At 41.5% G+C, this 25,592-nt stretch overlaps 1 protein-coding gene across 1 annotated transcript in view; it reads left to right on the plus strand.

Annotated features, from left to right (window-relative positions):
• Window positions 1-25,592, plus strand: part of LOC122925556 (venom factor-like) — a 482,939-nt gene that overhangs the window by 356,332 nt on the left and 101,015 nt on the right. Inside the window, exons 37-40 of the mRNA XM_044276914.1 lie at window positions 2,116-2,266; window positions 2,382-2,545; window positions 3,013-3,171; window positions 3,251-3,310. Coding sequence (XP_044132849.1) covers window positions 2,116-2,266; window positions 2,382-2,545; window positions 3,013-3,171; window positions 3,251-3,310 — 534 coding nt within the window. The remainder of the gene's footprint in view (window positions 1-2,115; window positions 2,267-2,381; window positions 2,546-3,012; window positions 3,172-3,250; window positions 3,311-25,592) is intronic.

Raw genomic sequence — 25,592 nt, forward strand, 5'->3', positions numbered from 1 at the left:
AATTATACATATTAGTTATCGCCGCGTCCGTAATAACCTGCTCTATAAAAATATCACATGATTTAACCTCTCAAGTGAACACCGTAAAAAAATAACTAACGGTGTAAAAAAATACATTTTTTGCCACCTTAGAACACAAAAAGTGTAATACCAAGCGATCAAAAAGTCAAACGCACCCCAAAAGCAAACCAATCAATCCGTCATCTCATTCCGCAAAAAAATGAGACCCTACATAAGACAGTCGCCCAAAAATAAAAATAAATATGGCTTTCAGAATAGACACTAAAAAATCATATTTTTTTTTTTAAATGCTTTATTATGTAAAATGGAAACAAACAACCAAAACAAGTAGTCATATTTGGTATTGTCGCATCCGTAACAACCTGCTCTATAAAAATAGCTCATGATCTAACCTGTCAGATGAACATTGTTTATAACAAAAAATAAAAATGGTGCCAAAACAGCAATTTATTTTGTTATCTTGCCTCACAAAAAGTATAATATAGAGCAACCAAAAATCATATGTAGCCTAAACTAGCACCAACAAAACTGCCACCTTATTCTGTAGTTTCTAAAATTGGGTCATTTGTTGAAGTTGCTACTCTAGGGATGTGACATGGCCCTCCAAACACCATATGGCATTCCTTTCCTTCTGCGCCCTGTCGTGTGCCCGTACAACAGTTTACGATCACAAATGGGGTGTTTCTGTAAACTACAGAATCAGGATAATAAATATTGAGTTTTGTTTCGCTGTTAACCCTTGCTTTGTTACGGGAAAAAATTGATTAAAATGGAAAATCTGCCCAAAAATCTGAAATTTCATCTCCATTTTTCTTTAATTCTTGTGGAACACCTAAAGGGTTAACAAAGTTTGTAAAATCAGCTTTGAATACCTTGAGGGGTGTAGTTTCTAAAATGGGGTCATTTTTGGGTAGTTTCTATTATGTAAGCCTCACAAAGTGACTTCAGACCTGAACTGGTCCTTAAAAAGTGGGTTTTTGAAATTTTCTGAAAAATTTTAAGATTTGCTTCTAAACTTCTAAGCATTCTAACGTCCCTAAAAAATAAAATGGCACTCACAAAATGATCCAAACATGAAGTAGACATATGGGGAATGTAAAGTAATAAATATTATAAAAAAGTTGAGAAATTGAAATTTGGAAATTTGCTAATTTTTCCAAATTTTTGGTAAATTTGGTATTTTTTTATAAATAAAAATGAAATTTTTTGACTCAATTTTACCACTGTCATGAAGTACAATATGTGACGAGAAAACTCTCAGAATGGCCTGGATAAACAAAAGCGTTTAAAAGTTATTACCACATAAACTGACACATGTCATATTTGCTAAAAATGGCCTGGTCCTTAAGGAAAAACTAGCTTGTTCTTGAAGGGGTTAATAAGCATAGCATTAGCATTAAATTCTTTTTTTGTGCTTTATTTGGTTTGCAGAGTGCTGTTGCATTGTATTTCTTTATATATATACTTAACTCTTTAGGGAGTTTTTTAAATTTTGTTTTTATGTTAATTATAGGTAATACTTTTCTTAATAAAGATTCCCCTTTAAAAAAACTAAAAACAAAATGTGTTAAAAAAAAAATCCTATACTCTAGCCCTAACTGTTGGGATGTTTTTATTTGCCTGCAGTAATGTTTAATGCACATCACTACTGGGGCCAGTGATTAGGTAGAGAGGTAAAGCAAGGTATACGACTACATCACCAGTGGTGCTGAAAACAGTGGGGGATTATGTGAATAGTACTGGATTTTCTATTATTTTATTACATGTAGGGAAGCTTTTTAGTTAATCAAACCCCTAACTATAGGTGTGGCACACCTCAATGTGTCTTCTAACACTTTAAATTTGTATCACTTTCTGTAGCTCATTCACCTTGATAACCTTTCAAGCCATTATAGCATTTACTATCTTTCACTTGCAGTACCATGACTAACCTCATGGTGTGCTGTTCAGTAACAACTCACCCATAAGCAACATAGAGCTCAAAACACAAATGGTGGAACATATTGAACAAATATTTTTTAAGTACTGTATACCATCTACAGATATTGTACATATGTATTTAACAATTTATTACCATGGTTATTTCCTATACAGTTTCTACCTAGAAGCATTGAAAAGGCTGTACAATATTTAAATGATCATTATCACTCCCTGAAGAAACCCTACTCCATCGCCATCACTTCCTATGCACTGGCTAAAGCTGGCAAACTTGAGGACTCCAGGATACTAATGGCTGCATCTACAGGTAGAAGACCATCAATTATCCATTTTCTTTTTGTGTCATTTTATTGATGGAGGATACATTAAGGTGAGCAGTAAGTTGCGTTTATTCATTTTATTGTATCCACATTTTCACTCAGGTAGCACCCACTGGGAAGATCCAGGCTCCCACTTCTTAACCCTTGAGGCTACCTCCTATGCACTTCTCACCCTTTTAAAGTTGAAGGAGTTTGAGAAGGCTGGACCACTGGTGAAATGGCTAACCGAGCAGAGATACTATGGGAAAATCTGGGGATCCACACAAGTAAGTCATGACCTTAGATCTTCTAGAGAAAATTATTCCCAGGAGTTATTGTTAATCTACAGTATAGAGAATATGTTGACACAATACCAATCTGTATGTATATAGCACCAACATATTCTGCTGCACTTTACAATTGAGGAAGAAAGGAAGAAGTAAAATGAAAATTAACAAAGGATGAAACATGACAGAAATGAAGTAAAATGAGTTAAAAGAACTAGTTAGTTGGTCGATGTTGATAAGATCGAACAGTGGAACATTGTGGAGAGTCTCACAGACATTTACTTTTTATTGCATTGAAAACTTTTTTGTTATGATTGTGAAAAAAAAAATATTTTTAGATAATTCCTGTTTTTTTCAGTATCATCTCACAGTCTATGAACAGAAACATCTTTCTAATTAGTGTATCATTGTTTTATATGCTGGGGTTATGTCAATATCATAATTCTTCTCTAACTCTTGGGTTCTAGTCCACTATGATGCAGTTTGAAGCCCTTGCTCAGTACCAGATGGATGTACCAGCTTTCAAAGACTTGGACATGGATGTCTCCCTCAAACTCCCTAAGATATTCGAGCCTACAAATTATCATCTCAGTTTGGAAAACGCCTTGGTGGCCCGATCAAAACAGGTAAGAACCTAAGAGTCAGTGGAGTTGAATGGAAATACAATTTCTTGGGTTTATCTTGACTTAATCTATTTCTTTGTAGATAAATGAACTTGGAGACGTTATAGTCACTGCTAAAGGGAAAGGTCAAGCCACTTTGACGGTAAGGGAAGAATAAATATTGCCAGTGTTTGAAGGGGTTGGCCTTTTTAGACGATCTCTATATGTTAGGCTACTTTCACACTTGCGTTCGGCGCGGATGCGTCTGGTATTTGAACAGACGGATCCGCTCCTATAATGCAAATGATGGTATCCGTTCAGACGGAACCGTTTGCATTATATTTCACTAAAAAAGTCTAAGTACAATTTGTATTCAGACGGATCAGTCCAGACTTTACATTGAAAGTCAATGGGATGCAGATCCGTTTGAAAAATCCACCATATTGTTTCACCTTCGAACAGATCCGCCCCTATTTACTTCCATTGTAACTCTGGACGGATCCATTTGCCTCCGCACGGCCAGGCGGACACCCGAACGCTGTAAGCAGCGTTCGGGTGTCTGCCTGCTGAGCGGAGCGGAGGACAGACGGTGCCAGACGGATCCGCATCCACTCAGAATGCATTAAGGCTGGACGGATCCGTTCGTGGCCGCTTGTGAGAGCCTTCAAACGGAACTCACAATCGGAGCCCCGAACGCTAGTGTGAAAGTAGCTTAAGAAATATGATTATCGACAATATTAATATTAAATAAGATAATAATAATATTGAGCAACAAAAATATTCCTACGTAAGTTATAGGGGGTGGTCAGCAAAGAAAGCACACCAACGAAAGTGTATATTGAAAAACAAGAGAAAATATATTATATACCGAGTCAATAGTGCAGCAGTAATATTGATAAGTCACAAATAAACCAATTACCATAACATAGAAGAAAACCACTTTAAGCAATAAAACTGATATTTAACAACCATAACACAGCCTATATATGTGGGACAGAAACACCATTAAATCAATAACAAAACACAACACTATTTCACAGATTCCTGGCCTAAAGAATCCTGGAAATAAATCACAAAAACAAAACCAGTCAGCAAACAATATTACACAACTAATAACAACGCATAATAACCATTCAGTAATGCAGAGTCGTTCATATAGCTACCAGATTTAGGTTCCTTTTGGCAACACTGTTCACAGGCCACCTCCTTCCCAGGAAGACTCCCAGGACCTGTGCCTGTGCCAAATTTTGCCCATGTTTTATACCAATTTTTGGATCTTGGAACTCACTCCCCCCCCCCTCTCATCAGCAAATATTTCCTGCTTCAAATGCTGGTTTTGATCTCTGTGTGTGTTCCCTCCCAATATGCGCCAGGATAATAAATGTGTCGCATTTTCCCACAACTTGCGTGTAATGACAACTTCATTCTCCTGCCATTTGCACATTGTGACTGGAGACGTCCAAACCAGTTATTATCCAATCTACTGTAGTATTTGTATTTGAATGGGAGAGTCCATCTGCCCTCTGGATGCCTTAGGGCTCTTTCACACTTGCGTTCTTGTCTTCCGGCATAGAGTTCCGTCGTCGGGGCTCTATGCCGGAAGAATCCTGATCAGTTTTATCCTAATGCATTCTGAATGGAGTGAAATCCGTTCAGGATGCATCAGGATGTCTTCAGTTCCGGAACGGAACGTTTTTTGGCCGGATAAAATATCGCAGCATGCTGCGCTTTTTGCTCCGGCCAAAAATCCTGAAGACTTGCCGCAAGGCCGGATCCGGAATGAATGCCCATTGAAAGGCATTGATCCGGATACGGCCTTAAGCTAAACGTCGTTTCAGCGCATTGCCGGATCCGACGTTTAGCTTTTTCTGAGTGGTTACCATGGCTGCCGGGACGCTAAAGTCCTGGCAGCCATGGTAAAGTGTAGTGGGGAGCGGGGGAGCAGCATACTTACCGTCCGTGCGGCTCCCGGGGCGCTCCAGAGTGACGTCAGGGCGCCCCATGCGCATGGATCACGTGATCGCATGGCACGTCATCCATGCGCATGGGGCGCTCTGACGTCATTCTGGAGCGCCCCGGGAGTCGCACGGACTGTAAGTATACCGCTCCCCCGCTCCCCGCTCCTACTATGGAAACCAGGACTTTAATAGCGTCCTGGTTGCCATAGTAACACTGAAAGCATTTTGAAGACGGATCCGTCTTCAAATGCTTTCAGTACACTTGCATTTTTCCGGATCCGGCGTGTAATTCCGGCAAGTGGAGTACACGCCGGATCCGGACAACGCAAGTGTGAAAGAGGCCTTAAAAATGTAAGTGACTGTAAACACTTCTCTTGACATCTTGATTAGCAATAGAGAAGACTTCACCACAACTATCGACCCCAACTAATAGAAACCTTTTTATCTGCTATATAGACCTGTTTTTGTTTTGTTCTGAGACCGCACATCCTGCTACCAGAGGGATTACCCAATATATATATATATATATATATATATATATATACAATAAGAAAAGTAAGGCAGCACCAACCTATAAACAATACTGCGGGTGCAGGCTCAAAAGGGTAAGCTTACCCAAAAATCCAGTCCAAAAAATAGTGCAGCACTCCAGGATAATGGGGAAAATAGTGGTTTATTCACCCATTGGTGACTCAATGTTTCGGCAATATATATATTTTTATTAATATTTTTTTATATTGACAATTTTTTTTTTATTTTTTTTTATACATATACATCAAAGGCCTGACACAGTGCAGTGATACATCACAAGCAATATATTATATTAGGCCAGATATTATGGTTGTCATATAGGCATATTATTGTAACACCAAAATATTAAATAAAAATAAAAACTAACAATAAAGGGACCAGCCTGGTCCGGAAAAGACAGGAACAGTTGAAATACATATAACTCAACTTGTATCTATGAGCCTTCCAAAAGTACTATGAGTAGGTAAATCTGTAATTATAGCAATACTGTTATACAATGGACAATAGACAGGATCTCTATGTGATTCTGAGCTGAAAGACTGAGTGATTCACTTATAAAGAGAGAAATTTTGATCTAAGAGAATTTTCTATACTCCTTCCATGGGGTCCAGATCTGGAGGAAAACATGTCTAGTTCGTAGTTCCCAATGAGAAATTTCTTCTAACCTATAGATTTGATCAAGTTGATTTGTCCAGTGCTCTAGACTAGGGAGATCAGGGAAAAGCCAATGTTTGGGTATCAATAGTCTGGCAGCTGCTAGCATGAAGAAAAAAAGGATTGATTTGTGGGAGTTCGCTCTCCCAATTCCCAAGGAGAGTAGCGAAATCTCAGGGTTGCAAGGGAAGGAAGACTGACAGATCTGATTACTAAGTTTGAAGATGTTCGACCACCATGGTTTATTCAATTCGCATGACCACCATATATGGATAAATGAGCCCCTTTCCTTGCGACATCTCCAGCAAACATCCGTAGACCTGGGACTGTAAAAGCAAGTTTTATCTGGGGTTTTGTACCAGCGCATCAAGATTTTATAGTTGTTCTCTTGAATTATAATACATCTTGAAATCTTGTGCGGAGTAATCAGTACCTTCGAGATTTCAGAGGGTGTCAATTTACGCTGTAGATCTTTTTCCCAAAGACCTATGACAGCAGGTTTAATTAAAGAAGGAGGAGATTTAAGCTGTTTGTATATTGTCGATATGGGCTTAAGGGGGTGCGATAAACTGCCAATCATCTTATCAAACCAGGTGAGTTCCTGGGAAGGGGGGGTTTGTTTAGCAATAAGGAGCGATTCCTTTCTAATGAAGCTTAAGAGAAAGGGGTTCTGAATATTAGTCTTAAATAGTTCACCAATGTCATGATCAGAAAGGATACCTCCATCTTGATTGAACAATTTCGAAACGACAAACTCCGAATTTCTGAGCGAAGAAGGGCAGCTGTCTTTGAGCTCTTTAGGAGCTAAGGCTATCACATCTTCTATAAGAGTGAAGGGAGTGTTAAGGCCCACAAACTGGTCGAGAACCACCTCCAGACCTTCAAAGTATTACGAATCAAGGAGTTCGGTATAGAGTTGGGAGCTGGAGGAGATTTGTCGGCCAGAATCAGGGCCCGAGTGGAAGAAGGTAAGAAGGCGTTTTCTAAGACTAGCCAACATTTGTGAGTGGGGGGTTTCTAACCCAGTCTACAACTTGTCGGGTTGTAATAATTCAATTAAGAATTATTAATTATGGTCATAAAAATAATTAACCATAAAAAAAATTAATTTATAAAATTTGTCATAAATTCTTAAAATCATGACCTGGTGAATTGTAGACAACCTAATTGATACAATTCCCACCTGAGTCCGACTATTTCCTCAGATAAATAAGTTCTTTTTGACGTGAGATGACGTTAATGATAAACATGTAGTTCTGCATTATACAAAAATACACAGGTTTATAAAAATATGCAGATTTATTGGTTACAAGATTATAAACATATATAAGTAAATAAACACAATGATACATGCAAATGAATATATATAGCATTGATATAAAGCATTACAAGCATAACGATACATGTGAGTGGAAATAACTTGTCACATTATAACCAAGCTATTATTAGGTTAGGATATCAAATAGGAACATAATTTATATACATCACTTCTGTTCAGAGAAAACCTCATGATATCAGGACCGGCATGTCTAATCCTAGACATCAATATGGAATGCTAAATACATTCTGCCCCCTTCCAACCAACTACACATCACATGACTTCAGGCATGGGCAAATCCATTCAAGGATATAAGTTAGAAGAGATAACTGTATCCTTCCGCCCCATCCTGGACTATTTTCACACATATAACTTTGGTAAGACTATTAAGACAAATAACAGGGATCTAGGATCATTGCTAGATCATATCTTAAATGGGAAGGACTTGAAATAAGTCTTTCCTGTGGAATCCATCACTTAGCTTGGCGAAGAATGTTCTATCAATATATATATATATATATCTAAGCAATTATTTAATGCTTTGCTAGATTATGAGTCTTGATTCTTCTGCAGGTAGAATGAAGTCTCACAATATCCTAAGACTACATCTCAAATATGGAGATGATCAATTAATTAAAGGAGTTATCCGACTTAAATAAATCTATTCTAATTGCTTTTATTGTAGCCCAGTGAATGATTATTAAAATCACTTTCATCACCTATCTATCACTATTTGGCCAGTTCAGTTCTGGGTCATGTGTCCCCCGACGTCAGTAAGCCTGCTCTGCTGATGACGTTTCGTTTGCAGCCTTTTCCCTGCTTGAGGGAGTGGCCAGGCTCTGTAAACGAAACGTCAGAGCCTCTGGTGCCCTCCCCCTCCAGCTCTTCTCACTGCCTCGGCTCTGGTATGCGATCGCTCATGCTCAGTACATACCAGAGCCGAGGTGATCTCTTCTCCAGCAGCAGGGTATGTCATTCCCTCCTGCATTCACATGGGCTAGAGGTGCCAGTTTGTACCCGTTCCCCTCTGCATCTGGGGATCGTTATTACAGTTCCCCCCGCCCCACTAGTACACATTGAACACCCCCTGTGAAATATAAATAAATTATTGGCCATCATTATTATCATCATCATCATCATCATTATTCAGCTATATAAAATCCTTATCTGCCATCAATATATGTATTTATCTAAGCAATATCCATATTGAATATATATTAGAATAAAATAGATATTGCTTAGATACAGATAATGCTAATGATATTTTCACACTAGCGGCAGGACGTATCCGACAGGCTGTTCACCCTGTCGGATCTGCCCTGCCGCTATTTGCCCGTGCCGCTGGACGGATCCGTTATTGCAATTCATTTCTAGACGGATCCGCACCTGGATCCGTCTACAAATGCTGTCCGTTGTCACACTGATCGGCGGATTCAGCAGGCACGCAGCTCTGACGACGGAGCTGCCTTGCGGATCTGGCGTTGCAAAACAACTGAAGGACGGATCCGTCCTTCCGGTCTGCGCATGAGCAGACCATGAAAACTGTGAAAAAGACTGCCAGAGGGATCCGTCCATCCACATGGCAAGCAGATAGACGGATCCATCCTTCCGGTCTGCGCATGCACAAACCGGGAATACTGTGAAAAAGGTTGACAAGCGGATAGGCGGATCCGTTATTGCAATGCATTTCTAGACGGATCCGCACCTGGATCCGTCTACAAATGCTGTCAGTTGTCACGCTGAGGCTACATTCACACTTGCGTTCGGAGCGGATCCGTCTGATGTCTGCACAGACGGATCCGCTCCTATAATGCAAACATTGGGATCCGTTCAGAACGGATCTGTCTGCATTATAGTTTAGAAAAAATTCTAAGTGTGAAAGTTGCTCAGACGGATTCGTCCAGACTTTACATTGAAAGTCAATGGGGGACGGATCCGTTTGAAATTGCAACTTATTTGAAATTGACTTACATTGTAAGTCTGGACGGATCCGTTTGGCTCCGCACGGCCAGGCGGACACCCGAACGCTGCAAGCTGCGTTTGGATGTCCGCCTGCTGAGCGGAGCGGAGGCCAAGCGGAGCCATCCTGATGCATTCTGAGCGGATCCGCATCCACTCAGAATGCATTGGGGCTGTACGGATCCGTTCGGGGCCGCTTGTGATATCCTTCAAACGGAACCCACAACGGAACCCCGAACGCAAGTGTGGAAGTAGCCTGATCGGCGGATCCAGCAGGCACGCAGCTCCGACAACGGAGCTGCCTTGCGGATCCGGCATTGCAAAACAACTGAAGGACGGATCCGTCCTTCCGATCTGCGCATGCACAAACCGGGAATACTGTGAAAAAAGACTGACAGAGGGATCCATCCGCATGACAAGCGGATAGACGGATCCGTTATTGCAATGCATTTCTAGACGGATCCGCAACTGGATCCGTCTACAAATGCTGTCAGTTGTCACACTGATCGGCGGATCCAGCAGGCACGCAGCTCTGACGATGGAGCTGCCTTGCGGATCCGTCCTTCCGGTCTGCACATGCACAAACCGGGAATACTGTGAAAAAGACTGACAGAGGGATCCGTCCATCCGCATGACAAGTGTGTATTTTTTATTTTTTTTGCAAAGTGCAGAGCAGGGTGAAGGAAAGGTCAGATTGTTCACGCCCAGAAATATTCATGAGGCAGAGCTCAGGCTTTGCTGTTATACGCCCCCTCAGCATGTACTTCAGCATGTAAACACAGCAATAACACAACCAGGAAAAGGTGTAAGTATGGGTTTTAACTTGATGAAATCTACCCTAACCAAATTATATGTATATCCTGATGGATTTTAAGTGTTTTTTTTTTTTTTATTAACTCGGATAACCCCTTTAATGTATTTATTCACCAATCTAGATGGTATAATTTCACCCACACTATCAAATTAGTTTTAATAAAATGAAATATCATTTTCTGTGTCTCTTACCAAGTCCTAGTAGAAATCTCACTTCTGCTCCTGGGAAAGCTGGGTGGTCCATCATAGCGCATGTAACCATGGCTTTCATCCTGATAGACCCCTCTAAAGAGCTTAACTTCTCTTTCCTCTCTTTCTTGTGTGTCCGTTTTCTCCCCCCTGTGTATGGTTTATGATCACAAACTTATCAGTTAGACACACCTTCCTAATTTGGAACTTTCCAATCACTGTCGGATGGGTGTGACTATTGATACGAAATATGACATCATAACCTTACCCAGAATGCACTTTTGCTACTGTTGTAATGTCACCTACTAGGTGGCACTGCCGTGTAAGCTTTTTACATCATAGTATAAAGGGTTAACTTCTGTAAGTCTGAATAAAATGTATTCTATACATTTTGACCTTAAAGGGATTCTGTCACCAGATTTTACCCCTATAACCTAAAGATATCCTCATGTCCGGACTAAGAAGAAGAATCCTAAGCTGGCCTTATTAAAAGTCACTGAGGCTCTATTTGTCCAAAAAACTGGTTTTTATAACCTGCCAATCACTTACTTAAGGTGCCCAAGGGGAGGTCCGTTAATACAGGGTGCCCGTCCGCACCCCTTGCCGTCCGGTGCCCAGCGCCGCCTTCCGTCTTCATCGCCGCCTTCTACAGCTCAGCGCCGCCCCTGCAATCCTCCCATCCCTTTGCCAAATCCCGCGCCTGCGCACTAGGCTGTAGAAGGCGGCGATGAAGACGGAAGGCGGCGCTGGGCACCGGACGGCAAGGGGTGCGGACGGGCACCCTGTATTAACGGACCGCTCCTTGGGCACCTTAAGTAAGTGATTGGCAGGTTATAAAAACCAGTTTTTTGGACAAATAGAGCCTCAGTGACTTTTAATAAGGCCAGCTTAGGATTCTTCTTCTTAGTCCAGACATGAGGATATCTTTAGGTTATAGGGGTAAAATCTGGTGACAGAATCCCTTTAAAAGCTTTAATTCAAAGCTATAGGGATTAATTCTGACACTTGTAGCAATTAGAGACAGACCTCTAGGCGTCTCTCTGAATGTTTCTCACACTGTTTATTTAGGATCATAAATAACTTCAATGGCTTTGTTTTCTCAGAGATATCAGTACCTCCTCTTGTCACACCAAAAGCTGTGATTCATGGTTACAAAACACACATCTTCACAGACACTCTTTTAGAGACAAAGATTCTCCTAATGAGAAATATACAGACGTGGACAAAATTGTTGGTACCCTTTGGTCAATGAAAGAAAAAGTCACAATGGTCACAGAAATAACTTTAATCTGACAAAAGTAATAATAAATTAAAATTCTATAAATGTTAACCAATGAAAGTCAGACATTGTTTTTCAACCATGCTTCAACAGAATTATGTAAAAAAATAAACTCATGAAACAGGCATGGACAAAAATGATGGTACCCCTAGAAAACACAGAACATAATGTGACCAAAGGGACATGTTAATTCAAGGTGTGTCCACTAATTAGCATCACAGGTGTCTACAACCTTGTAATCAGCCATTGGGCCTATATATATGGCTCCAGGTAATCACTGTGTTGTTTGGTGATATGGTGTGTACCACACTCGACATGGACCAGAGGAAGCAAAGGAAAGAGCTGTCTCAAGAGATCAGAAAGAAAATTATAGACAAGCATGTTAAAGGTAAAGGCTATAAGACCATCTCCAAGCAACTAGATGTTCCTGTGAGTACAGTTGCACATATTATTCATAAGTTTAAGATCCATGGGACTGTAGCCAACCTCCCTGGACGTGGCCGCAGGAGGAAAATTGATGACAAATCTAAGAGACGGATAATCCGAATGGTAACAAAAGAGCCTAGAAAGACTTCTAAAGAGATTCAAGGTGAACTTCATGCTCAAGGAACATCAGTGTCAGATCGCACCATCCGTCGTTGTTTGAGCCAAAGTGGACTACATGGGAGACGACCAAGGAGGACACCATTGTTGAAAACGAATCATAAAAAAGCAAGACTGGAATATGCCAAACTACATGTTGACAAGCCACAAAGCTTCTGGGAGAATGTCCTGTGGACAGATGAGACAAAAATCGAAGTTTTTGCCAAGGCACATCAGCTGTATGTTCACAGACGAAAAAATGAAGCATATCAAGAAAAGAACACTGTCCCTACTGTGAAACATGGAGGAGGCTCTGTTATGTTCTGGGGCTGCTTTGCTGCGTCTGGCACAGGGTGTCTTGAATCTGTGCAGGGTACAATGAAATCTCAAGACTATCAAGGAATTCTAGAGAGAAATGTACTAGCCAGTGTCAGAAAGCTTGGTCTCAGTCGCAGGTCATGGGTCTTGCAACAGGACAATGACCCAAAACACACCGCTAAAAACACCCAAGAATGGCTAAGAGGAAAAAATTGGACTATTCTAAAGTGGCCTTCTATGAGCCCTGACCTCAATCCTATTGAGCATCTTTGGAAGGAGCTGAAACATGCAGTCTGGAAAAGGCACCCTTCAAACCGGACACAACTGGAGCAGTTTGCTCATGAGGAGTGGGCCAAAATACCTGCTGAGAGGTGCAGATGTCTCATTGACAGTTACAGGAAGCGTTTGATTGCAGTGATTGCCTCAAAAGGTTGCGCAACAAAATATTAAGTTAGGGGTACCATCATTTTTGTCCATGCCTGTTTCATGAGTTTATTTTTTTACATAATTCTGTTGAAGCATGGTTGAAAAACAATGTCTGACTTTCATTGGTTAACATTTATAGAATTTTAATTTATTATTACTTTTGTCAGATTAAAGTTATTTCTGTGACCATTGTGACTTTTTCTTTCATTGACCAAAGGGTACCAACAATTTTGTCCACGTCTGTATATATAATATACTGGATACATGTTGTCTTCATAACATATAACAGTATAATATAATATATATTATATGTTCTACTGATTGTCTTATGCTAAGGCTTATGCTAAGGACTAAGGCTCATTAAATGAATACATACATATTATATATTTTGCTTCATTAATAAATGCCTAATTGTATAGGTAATTATCACCAGCTGTATAGAGCTTATCTTTATCTCTTGTCCTAAATTTAAAAGTAGACAAGGAGTATTCTTCTCAGACTGGTACATTCATGAGAAGAATAACACTGAAGAGTAGAAACCTTTTGTGTGACCTTACTTAAGACATACAAAATTGTAACTATAGTCGAGCATGGCTCTTAAAGGTAATGAACATCCATCTTGACTAAAATAAATTGGATATCAGTGCATTTACCTATGAAAAGGCACAACAAACTCTTGAGAGCTGAATAGCCTATACATATACATTTCAGGGTTAGGAAGTCCGATACCTCCCCCGGACCTAGGTTTAGTGAGAGTCTCAAAAGAGATACGGAACTTTTTCCCCTGCCAGATATATTTGCGGATGTGCTTATTAAGGGAGGAGAAATAAGATTTAGGGATCTCAATGGGAAGCACTTGCATCAGATAAGTAAGTCTGGGTATTACTAAGGACATAATAATGTTTTTTTCTCCCGAACCAGGATAAGTAAGGGAAGTCTAAAGTTTCTAGTTGTGTAATTAAGGATGCTAAAAGCGGTTTATAATTAAGGTTAAATAGATCCGCAGGATGTGGGGACAATTTTACACCCAGGTATGTCAGTTGTTGGGTATGCAAGTTAAAGGGGGAGTTAGTCTGGAGGGCTATAAGAGTAGTCAGGGGAAGGCCCATATGGATTATTTGAGATTTAGAGGCATTGACCTTAAAATTGGATAGCAAACAAAAGTGACTAAGTTTAGATAGTATTACAGGTATAGATACAAGTGGGTTGGTCGTGAAAATCAATAAGTGATCCGCGAATGCCGCCAATTTAAATTCACATCCACTGACTTTCAAACCTCTGATATTTGGGTCTTGTCTAAGGGACTGCAGTAGGGTCTCCATCACTAGGACGAATATAAGGGGGGAAAGTGGGCAGCCCTGTCTTGTTCCTTTCTTTATGGGGAAACAAGAGGATAAAGTGTCATTGGTTGACACGGATGCCGAAGAGCGGGAATACATGGAAAAGATAGCATTTATAAATGATTCAGGTAATTGAAATTTCAACAAAGTCAAGGAGATAAAGGTCCAGTCTACTCTGTTGAATGCTTTCTCGGCATCCGTGCCAATCAATACTAGGGGGGTGGATGTATGGGAGGCATAAAATAAAGCGTTTAATACTTTAGTGGTATTATCCTTCCCTTCTCGACCTTTAACAAAACCGACCTGGTCAGGGTAGATTAGGTATGGCAGGAGGCTTTGTAATCTAGTAGCTAACATTTTAGATAGTAATTTAAGGTCTACATTTAGTAGAGAGATGGGGCGATAGCTGGAACATGAAGTGGGATCTTTGCCCTGTTTAGGGATGACCGTAATAATAGCTTTTGTCATGTCTGAAGTAAGTGGATATTTGTCTAGGGCGAGATTGAAAATTCGGAGCAAAAAAGTATGTATTTAAACGTCGAGTAATAAGTTATGGGCATCCCGTCTGGACCCGGGCATTTACCTTTAGGGGTTGATTTAATGGCGGCTAAAATCTCAGTGGTGGTGAATGGCTTGGATAGAGATATTCTTTGGGTTGTGGGAAGAGATGGTAGTTTTAAAGAGGATAAAAAGGAGTTGATATTGGACTCTCTATCTCGTATAGGGTCTGGGAGTGTAGTGGGGGGGAGATTATAAAGAGTCTCATAAAATTTCCTAAATTGTTCAGCTATTTCATGTGCTTTAAACAGGTGAGTGTTTCGTGGGGATTTAATGCTCTGGATATAATGGAAAATTTGCCTCTGTTTAACTCTCTGCATTGTGAACTTAAAGGCCTTGTTACCACGGGCAAAGACTTTTTGCTGGGCAGATAGGTAGTGTTTGGCTGATTTCTCATTAAGAAAATTTTTCAATTCCGTTCTGAGAGAGGAAAGTTCTGAAAGATGTAGGGCAAGTAACGATTGTTTATGGGCTTTTTCCAATACGTGGATTTTGGATAATAGGGTGGAGAGTTTTTTCTCAGATTCTTTTTTAAGAAACGAGCAAAGACTAATTAATCTGCCTCTGATAAAGGCTTTGTGAGCGTCCCAAAGTATCTGGGGGGATATTTCCGGGGAATTGTTGATTATGAAATACTCCTCAAGGAAGGAGGATATTTGAGTCCTGTACTTATCACTCCCTAGTAGAGATTCATTAAATCTCCAGATCGAGTTTTTATGTGATCTATTTGGTGGGTGAATATCACAAAATATAGGGGAGTGATCTGATAGGGTTATATCTCCTATCCGAGAGGATGAGCATAATTGCAGATGTTCCTTAGAGATTAGGATATAGTCTATCCTGCTATAGGACTTGTTTGCCAAGGAATAAAAGGAATAATCTAGTCCCTGAGGATTGTGACACCTCCATACGTCAATGACACCTAAGTTTTGGAGTTTAGAATGCATGAAATTGAGATCTTTTAAGGAGACAGATGATCTCTTGGATGTGGTATCTATCAGGGGATTAAAGGCAAAATTAAAATCACCTGCCATAATTAGTATGCCTTCTCTGTGGGTTTCTACTAGTGATATTAATGTGGAAAGCCAGCTAATCTGATCCTCATTAGGAGCGTATATGTTTACAAAAGTATATAGTGATCTACCCACTAGGCTTTTAAGAATGAGAAATCTGCCTTCTGGGTCTTGGATATGGGAATTGCAATGGAAGGGTAGGCCTCTATGGAAACCTATACTGACACCCCTCGAGGCGGCACCTCCAGCTCCGCAGTGATACCAAATAGGAAATTTGGAGAAGGAGAGGTTGGGTTAGTTGTCGTGTTTAAAGTGGGTTTCCTGTAGGAAAACTATAGAACATTTCTCCATGTTCAAGAGAGATAGGATCTGGCATCTCTTTGAAAAAGACCTCAGCCCCTTGACATTGTAGGAGACAAGTTTAAGGTCAGACATATTTGGAAAAATATGGGGATGCAGACCAGGCTAATGACTTGTGTGACAGATGCATATCACCCACCGACTGGAGTAGAAGGAGGGTGCCACCTCGAAGTAAGTGTTGTCTCCAGAGAATTCTAGGAAGGATGCGTATCCCACTGCTCCTATTCTCCTTATTCCTAATGTCAAACAGAATACAGGTTAATGAAGCTGGACAGAGGTATTCTTCATGAAGTCGGAAATGCATAACATGTAATAAACTACATATTCTAGTGTGCCCCTGAGTCCTGTCTAAGAACAAAAGAAAGTTAGTAACAAGAATATTAACACAAAGATACAAACAGCGCCCAATGGGCACTAACAAATAAGAGCATTGTAGCTCTAAGAGCATAGGAGGGTAAAGTGGTTCTCTTGCTAAAGAGCAACCTCGACGAACCCTCAATAAAGAAAAAAAATTTCCGTTGGAGCCCCAACTTAAACAAGAACTAGGAGTGGGGGGGTGAAGAGACCTTCCTGGCGAAACGTATGAAAAGCAGACATGTATAATGAAACCTATATCAATATTATGACTACAAGACACTATAGATGTAAGTGCTTTAAGATTTCTGAGTAGATACTTTTACTAAATAGACTTCTATTTAGGAAAAGCGTAGTCCACCCTTTTCTTCTCCAGGGGTCCAGTGATTAGAGAGTCCTGATCCAGTGAGAGGATTTGAGGGACTTTTGCGATTCTGGTCAGTCGTCTGTAAGTGACAAATAGTGTTGAGCGCGAATATTCGAATTGCAAATTTTTTTCTCGAATATCGCAATTTCGAGATTTCGCGAATATTTTGAATATCGTTCTATATATTCGCGAATTCGAATATTCGTTTTTTTTATTTTTTTTATTATTATAATTTTTTCCTTTCCCACTTCCCTAAAGTTGTTCTTACCTGTCCTTTGGATTCTTGGCTTCCTGGCTGCTCCACTCAGTGGCGTTTTCAACTTACTGCTATATTCAATATTAGCTAAATTACAATCTAATCTATATGTGTATTTTACGAAATTTTGCAAAAGCCGAAATTGCGATGCGAGTAATATAATACGAAATAATCGCATGAAGATTTCAACTTAGCACTGCTATATTCCATATTCTAGCCTAGTATGGAATATAGCAGTGCTAACTTAGCACAGCTATATTCCATATTAGGCTAGAATATGGAATATAGCAGTGCTAAGTTGAAATCTTCATGCGATTATTTCGTGTTATATTACTCGCATCGCAATTTCGACTTTTTCAAATGTTCTTAATATTGCTCTAACTTCGTCTTTTAGAATATTCGTAATATTCTGAAAGACGAAGTTAGAGCAATATTACGAATATTCTAAAAGACGAAGTTAGAGCAATATTACGAAATTTCGTAAAATACACATATAGTTTGTAATTTAGCTAATATAGTGCTATAATCCCTTTTTTTTCCTCTAATTTTTTTTTGCCTCTTCTGAACTTAAGTTTTGTAAAATATGTACACTATTAAAAAATATTACTATAGTAGTATATTAGCTTAAATACAATCTATGTGTATTTTACGAAATTTCGTAATATTGCTCTAACTTCGTCTTTTAGAAATTTCGTAATATTGCTCTAACTTCGTCTTTTAGAATATTCGTAATATTCTAAAAGACGAAGTTAGAGCAATATTAAGAACATTTGCAAAAGCCGAAATTGCGATGCGAGTAATATAATACGAAATAATCGCATGAAGATTTCAACTTAGCATTGCTATATTCCATATTCTAGCCTAGTGTGGAATATAGCAGTGCTAAGTTGAAATCTTCATGCGATTATTTCGTATTATATTACTCGCATCGCAATTTCGGCTTTTGCAAATGTTCGTAATATTGCTCTAACTTCGTCTTTTAGAATATTACGAATATTCTAAAAGACGAAGTTAGAGCAATATTACGAAATTTCGTAAAATACACATAGATTGTATTTAAGCTAATATACTGCTATAGTAATATTTTTTAATAGTGTACATATTTTACAAAACTTAAGTTCAGAAGAGGCAAAAAAAAATTAGAGGAAAAAAAAGGGATTATAGCACTATATTAGCTAAATTACAATCTATATGTGTATTTTACGAAATTTCGTAATATTGCTCTAACTTCGTCTTTTAGAATATTCGTAATATTCTAAGAGACGAAGTTAGAGCAAATAACGAAATTTCGTAAAATACACATATTAGCCTAGCCATTGTCAATTAGCATAGGAACGTTGCCTTATACTATCAAGATAAATAATCGCAATACGCGAAAAAAAATAATCGTATATTATTTGCGATAATTGGAATAATTACGAATATTCGATTTCGATGAATATAACACGAATATTCATTCGAATATTCGCGAAATATCGCGAAATCGAATATGGCACCTCCCGCTCATCACTAGTGACAAACGCTTGGAGGAGGAGGCTTGACGATTTCTTCTGGCTTTTTGAGACTTTTGAGTGCGAGGAGTCTCCCACGGTTCTTCTGAAGGAAGGATAGGTATATTAGATAAGTCCTGGACTATTTCCCCGTTTTCAACTGGGAGCGGTGGAATTTGCAGGGTGTCATAGGCTTTGTCCAGGTCACCATAGGATTGGATGGAGATCCTGCGGCCATTGTGAAAGAAGGAAAGCCCAAATGGAAACAACCACTTAGGCTACTTTCACACTCGCGTTCGGGGCTCCGCTTGTGAGTTCCGTTTGAAGGCTCTCACAAGCGGCCCCGAACGGATCCGTCCAGTCCTAATGCATTCTGAGTGGATGCGGATCTGCTCAGAATGCATCAGTCTGGCACCGTTTGTCCTCCGCTCCGCTCAGCAGGCGGACACCTGAACGCTGCTTGCAGCGTTCGGGTGTCCGCCTGGCCGTGCGGAGGCAAACGGATCCGTCCAGACTTACAATGTAAGTCAATGGGGACGGATCCATTTGAAGTTGACACAGTATGGCTCAATTTTCAAACGGATCCGTCCCCCATTGACTTTCAATGTAAAGTCAAAACGGATCCGTTTGCACTATCATGAACAAAAAAATTATTATATTTTTTTTTTGTTCATGGTAATGCAAACGGATCCGTTCTGAACGGATCTAAGCATTTGCATTATAGGTGCGGATCCGTCTGTGCAGACACCAGACGGATCCGCTCCGAACGCAAGTGTGAAAGTAGCCTTATAAATGACCTTTCTGTTCCTCAGCAGGTTGGTAAGTGGTTTGAGAGATTTACGTTTTTTCAATGTAGATTGAGCTAGGTCTTGGTATATAGAAATTGGATTTTCATCCCATGTCAACTGGAGGGTATTTCTTGCACTATTTAAGATTGCCTCTTTGGCCGGAAAATGCAAAAATTTACAAATTATGCCCCTAGGAGGATCTGTGGGCTGAGGCTTGGGGCGCAGTGCTCTATGAGCTCGTTCAATGATGACTTCATGTGTGGATTTTGGGCCCAAGAGTTTCAGGCATATTTGCATCACCGTTTCTGGGATCTCATCAGGGCCCACCGATTCAGGGATGCCCCTGAAGCGCAGATTGTTGCGCCTGCCTCTATTCTCCTGATCTTCTAATTGCATATATTGAGAGTTCAGGTGCTTTTGGTGTACGTTCAGATTGGAGGTAATCGCATTCTGATGTGCAGTAAGGACGGTATGTGCTTCCTCCAGTGCTTCTACCCTTCTCCCTATGTGTCTCATGTCCTCCTTAATGGGGTTGAGGTCAGACTTAATAGGTTCTAGGGCTTCCGATAGGGCTTCCTTTAAAAAGGATCTGGAGAGCGGGAGCGCTTCGGCCCCTGGGGACTCCTCTCTCACCTTGTCAGCAGCGCTTCCAGCTTGCTGTTTGCTTTTCGGCGTGCGAGGTGGTTCCGGTGCCATTTTAGATTCTCTGGCCGCATATGTCTGTGCGGCTTTCTTAATGCATTTCTCCATGTCACCAGCTTGAGATGATGATCGGATCAGCTCCTGGTTGTCAGCAGACCTTGGGCCTCCGATTTTGACCATTTTAGGCTTGTTTAGCTGAAGATCTGTGCTTATGAGGGAATCGTCCACCTCAGAGCTTCACATTACACAGCCATCCGGCTCTGGCGCTAGCTCCGCCCCCCTCGGCAATATATATATTGTGGTGATGTGTACAGTATAAGTGCTGGAAGTCGTGTATATCACACCCAGATACCTTAGTTGGGTTAGATAAATAAAGTCCAGAAAGCTGCAGGGGTTTCAGCAAAGTGTAGTTTGCTGAGGCATTTTTGTTTACATTTTGTTGTAGGCTGGATTTTATTTGGACTGATGGATAAGTTTGGTAGTGGGATCTGCCAGTCCACACCCTTCCAGTACAGGTATTGTCTTTTACCTGAGGTCATCGCAGATGAGGCCTTCTGTAATCAAGGATGGATAAAACCAATGTGCTGTGTGTCAGTCTGGGAGAGAGAAAACTTGGAAACAGAGGCCTACAGAGGCTCTGTGTGGTCTCAGCCAGAATGGCTGAGGGGCCGCAAGGCTTTGTCAAGCCTGAACTTTGGGGGGCTCAGCGATGCCTACAGAAAGAGGGTCGCACAGTCAGAGTCAGAAGGACTTCTGGACCATCTCCCCCAAGGGGGCTGGTGTGGTCACAGCCTAGAGGCTGCTGGACCGTATGTGGCCGAGGGGCCACAAGGCTATGTAAAGCCGGATCCATTCTCGTATGGACTTGTGTCTAATGAGCAGACCTGCTAAGGCTAGGAGCCTGAGACCCTGTGCTTAGAGGTGAGTCAGGTTAACAATTGTGTATTAGTTAGAGCCCAGACAGGCAGGTGTTTGTTTCATTTTGATGCTTATGTTTGTGTGGGTTCCACAATAAAGCACCAGTTTGGACATAAAACCGATGGTCTGCAAAAAAGCCTGTGACTGCGACCCCCTGAGAGAGATTGATCCTTTACAATTGGTGGAGGATGTGGGCATTGTCCATGCTAAGAGAACACAATATTGATGCTATGGGCAACGGAAAGTGAAAAGGCAAAGTGTTGCCTGGGCCAACGACAAGACAGAAAGAGCAGGTGCTGCTGAATGCTGCTTGGCTATTGTGTTGGAGCTAAATGGCCTGAAGCCTCTTTGTCCTCTGTTGCGGTTGCAAATCTGGACACTGTTTGCTGTGGTGATTGAAAGGGTTGGAAGCCCAAGTAAAAGAGACTGACCTGTGGAGATTATTTTTTTTTTTGCTGTGTTGCAAGAAAAAAAACTTGCTGAGATTCAAAGGGCCAGAAGCCCAGTTGCAGAGACTTTGTTGCGACAGGACTGTCCTTTACCATGGGTCTCATAGAGGAATATGTCAGGCGGTTGTGGCGGATAAACAGCAGAAAGACATGGGCATGCTGATTGGTTACACCCAAAGTGAATTGGTGCGGTTTGATGCAGAGCGAGAGGCTTTGGAGGCGCAACTGCAGCTGGCCCTGAAGAGAAATTCTTCAATGCTGAAGGGACACTTTGTAAAGGTCCAAGGTGTCGGTGATGTGCCAACGGGCGTAAAGTGCTTCAAATTGTGCGGCTGGAAAATCTGAGGAAAAGTCTTCAGTAGAGTGTGAGACTCATTGTCCTGGAAAAGACGGGAATTAATGCCAAGGTGTTTCCCATGGCAACCACTGCACTGAGGAGTCTGCATGTGATTGTTGCGCCAAGAAACAAAGGCTGGAGGTTCCTAAGATCCCAAAAAAGGTTGATGACCTCTGGAAAGATGTTCCTGGAGCACCTTCATCTCCCAGGAGTGCCAAGCCTATGACGTCAATGGGTAAGTACGTTCCTGTTATTGCTTGTTTAGCAGACAAAGTGATAGTGAGCAAGGCTCTGGAGGTTGGGCATGTTGCTGACCAGTGCCCTGCAACCTCAGAAGCCGTGAACTGTGGTGTGAGCCAGCAGCAATCGCTATCTGCCGAGTCGGTAGGTGTTAAGACATCGGGACTAGAGACTGTGACAAAAATGTGTGACATTGTTGTGAATAGCAGTCCAGTCCAAGCGTTGTTGGACGCAGGGAGCCAGGTGAGGCTGGTACATGCCAGTTTGGTAGCTGAGGACTATGTGTTGGACAAAATGCTACTTGTGCTGGATCTTCATGGGGATAGCAAGAGCTATCCTGTGGCTCTCACTGAGTGTGAGACTCCAGTGGGAACTTTTGACTTATGAACTTGGAGTTGCAAATACCCTCATGCATGATGTAATGTTGTAGAGGAAAATAGATAGTGGCTCCACCAGTTGGGTAGATAAAGAGATGGTGCTCACTCCGCAACAAACCCTATGTTGCTGAGGAATAGAAAGAGATTTGTATGCTAATTGTAGGACACACAAAACATTTTGTCAGGTGTCACATGGACAGTATAAAATATCCCATAAAATGTATTTGAAACATAAAACAAAGCAGATCAGCAAACAGGACAAATATACATAAGTAATAAAAAAGCAATAAAAAGTATAAAATGCTGGGGCAATTATATTGCTCTAATGAAGTCTGAGGTATATATCCAGATGCCTCGGTGTTTATAGAAATATAATCCACTGTATTTATCAGCCTTCAAGTCATGGATCTCTTTGCCGGATTTACAGATCTCTATATGCAGACCATAAATTAAAGTGTAAATGAAACTTGAGTATATATACACGCCAATATAATATTTGGATGTTGATTCCTCGAATGGAATTGAGTATTGTTAATTCATACCAAAAAATGGAGGTATATCCTATTCCAACGCGATCAGCAATAAAGTTGGTAAGTTCATGTTAATGATGATAAGTATATATTAATACTGTAATGTTGACATCAAATATATGTTTCTCAAAGATCTCTTTTGATTAGTAGAGTATTAAAATTCACTTGTTATACTCCATGGAGAATTTGTAAGCGACATACTGTATATCTTATATAATGTGGCTATAGTGCCGTACATTACTAGTCCTGCGCCCGTCTCTTCACCTGTCTCTGCACACCGTCTCAGTCCGCGTTCGGGTGTTCAGGTCTGCTCGCTGTCTGTGTGTGTCGGTCTTCGCACGCGGTGTCCCCTGTGGTTTCTTTAATCCAGCACTATTGGTCCTATATTCAGAACGTTGTGGGATTACTCGTTGCAAACTCGGGGTTAGTCAGGGCAATTATGTTCATATACAGGATGGAGACGGCACATATAGATATTGTGAGACAGTGACAGGTCTCACGCAGGTTGTAGGCAAGGAAGGGGTGGATACTGCGGTCCACACCCCTGTTCCACCACAGGTGAGACAAGCTGGAGGTAATCAGCCTGGCATAAGGCACCTCCCAGAGTGTCAGAAAGGAGGGAGCGTGTTGCCTGTAGACAGAGGCCTGGAGGCTCTGTCTGTGTGGCCTCAGCTGGGCTAGGCTGAGGGACCACAAGGCTAAGTGACAGCCTGGAATTTGGGGGACACAGTGACGCCTGCGGTACAAGGGCCACGAGGTCAGAATCGGGAGGACTGCTGGACCACAATCCCCCAAATGGACTAGCATTTGCTACAGCCTGGAGGATGCTGGGCTAGCTGAGAAAACTGCATGTTATGACCGTGTCTGAACAGCACTCTATAGGTGAGTCAGGGATTCTGCACTATGTTTAGTTAGAGCCCAGCCGGGCAGGTATTTGTTTTGTATTATGTTTGCTTTGCTAAGGTGCCAAATAAAAGCGAAGTTTGGACCTTAAACTTGGTGTCTGGCAAAGATATTTGTGTGAATGACCCCCGGAGAAGAGCTAACCCCCTATGATTAGTGTCGGATGCGGGCAGTTGTCCCTGCTGAGAAGTAAAAGTGCTGGAAGCCTGCTAGTTTGCAGGAGCAGAGACTGCTGGTGTTAATCTGGACATTTTTTTTCTCCTGTGGTGCAAACAGTGCAGGATTTAAAGGGCCAGGAGCCCAGTACAAGAGATTGATCAGTGGAAATGGCTGCAAAATGGTATAGCCCGTGGGAGAAATCCTGCGAGTTAGTGATCGGGGGAATCCCGCTGGGGGTCATTCTAGACTCCCGCCAGCAAGTGTCTCGGGTCCTGCCTGAAATTCTGGACTTTGTAACAAGGGGGCCAGAGACAAAAACTACGGTGTCACTGACCTTTGTGACGGACTATGGCTCTGTGCAATGGTAGCTGTTAAAATGTGAGACACTGGAAGTGGAATTTGTACTGGGCAAGGACTTTCCATTGTTTGGGCAGTTCTGGAGCGGAGTTCCTGATAAAAAGCAAAGATATGCCGTTGCCAAGGGCAACCTTCAGGAAGACAAAGAGGTGGAGAGCGGTGCAGTTCTCATGAGTACATATCTTCTCTGCGACTGTGCACAGGATTCTAAAGGGTGCGGCTGGAATGACCGTCCAGGAAAAGTCTGGATTCAAGGCCAGGGCGTTTCCAGTAGCAACGGTTGCATCACGGAGTCTGCAGGTGATCGTGGTACCAGGAACCAGGGGCAGTCTTCCAAAGTCCGGAAGAAGGATGATGATCTCGGTAGAGATGTCCCTGGAATGTCCTCGGCTCCCAAGACTGCCAAACCCGTGGCATCAGGGGGTAAGAACGTTTTTGTTGATTGTGTCGCAGACCCCATTACAGTGAGTCGCGGCAGTTGCTACCTGCTGGGCCGCTATGGGGTAAGACACCCAGTCGAGAAACTGCTACAAAAATATGTGACAATGTGGAAAAAGCAGTGTCTGAACAGGCGGATAAGCCTGCTGTGATTGCTCCCTCGCAGAAATCTACAGGGGAGAAGGTTTCTGTGTTACCTCAGTTGCCCATGACCAAAGCTAGACATGGGATGACAAGGATCCGGGATCCCATGCTAGCCCGGGTAAGAGGTAGCACAATATTGAAACCTGAGACTGGTAAAATAATAAAGGTCCTGGACAGTCGTGCGGATAAGGACTATCCACTGATTTTCACTGAGCGTGAGACTTCAATGAGAACAGGGACTTATGAATTTGATGTTACAGATACGCTCATGCATGAGGGAGTATTGGGCCGTGATATCGGTTTGTTGCTGTGGGGTAAGGTAGACACTTCTGCAGATAGTGATGAAACTCCTGCAGAACCTGTACCTGTCCCCTTAAGTGAGGATCTAAGGGAGCTGC

Source organism: Bufo gargarizans, chromosome 2, assembly GCF_014858855.1.
Source record: "Bufo gargarizans isolate SCDJY-AF-19 chromosome 2, ASM1485885v1, whole genome shotgun sequence".
NCBI lineage: Eukaryota > Metazoa > Chordata > Amphibia > Anura > Bufonidae > Bufo > Bufo gargarizans.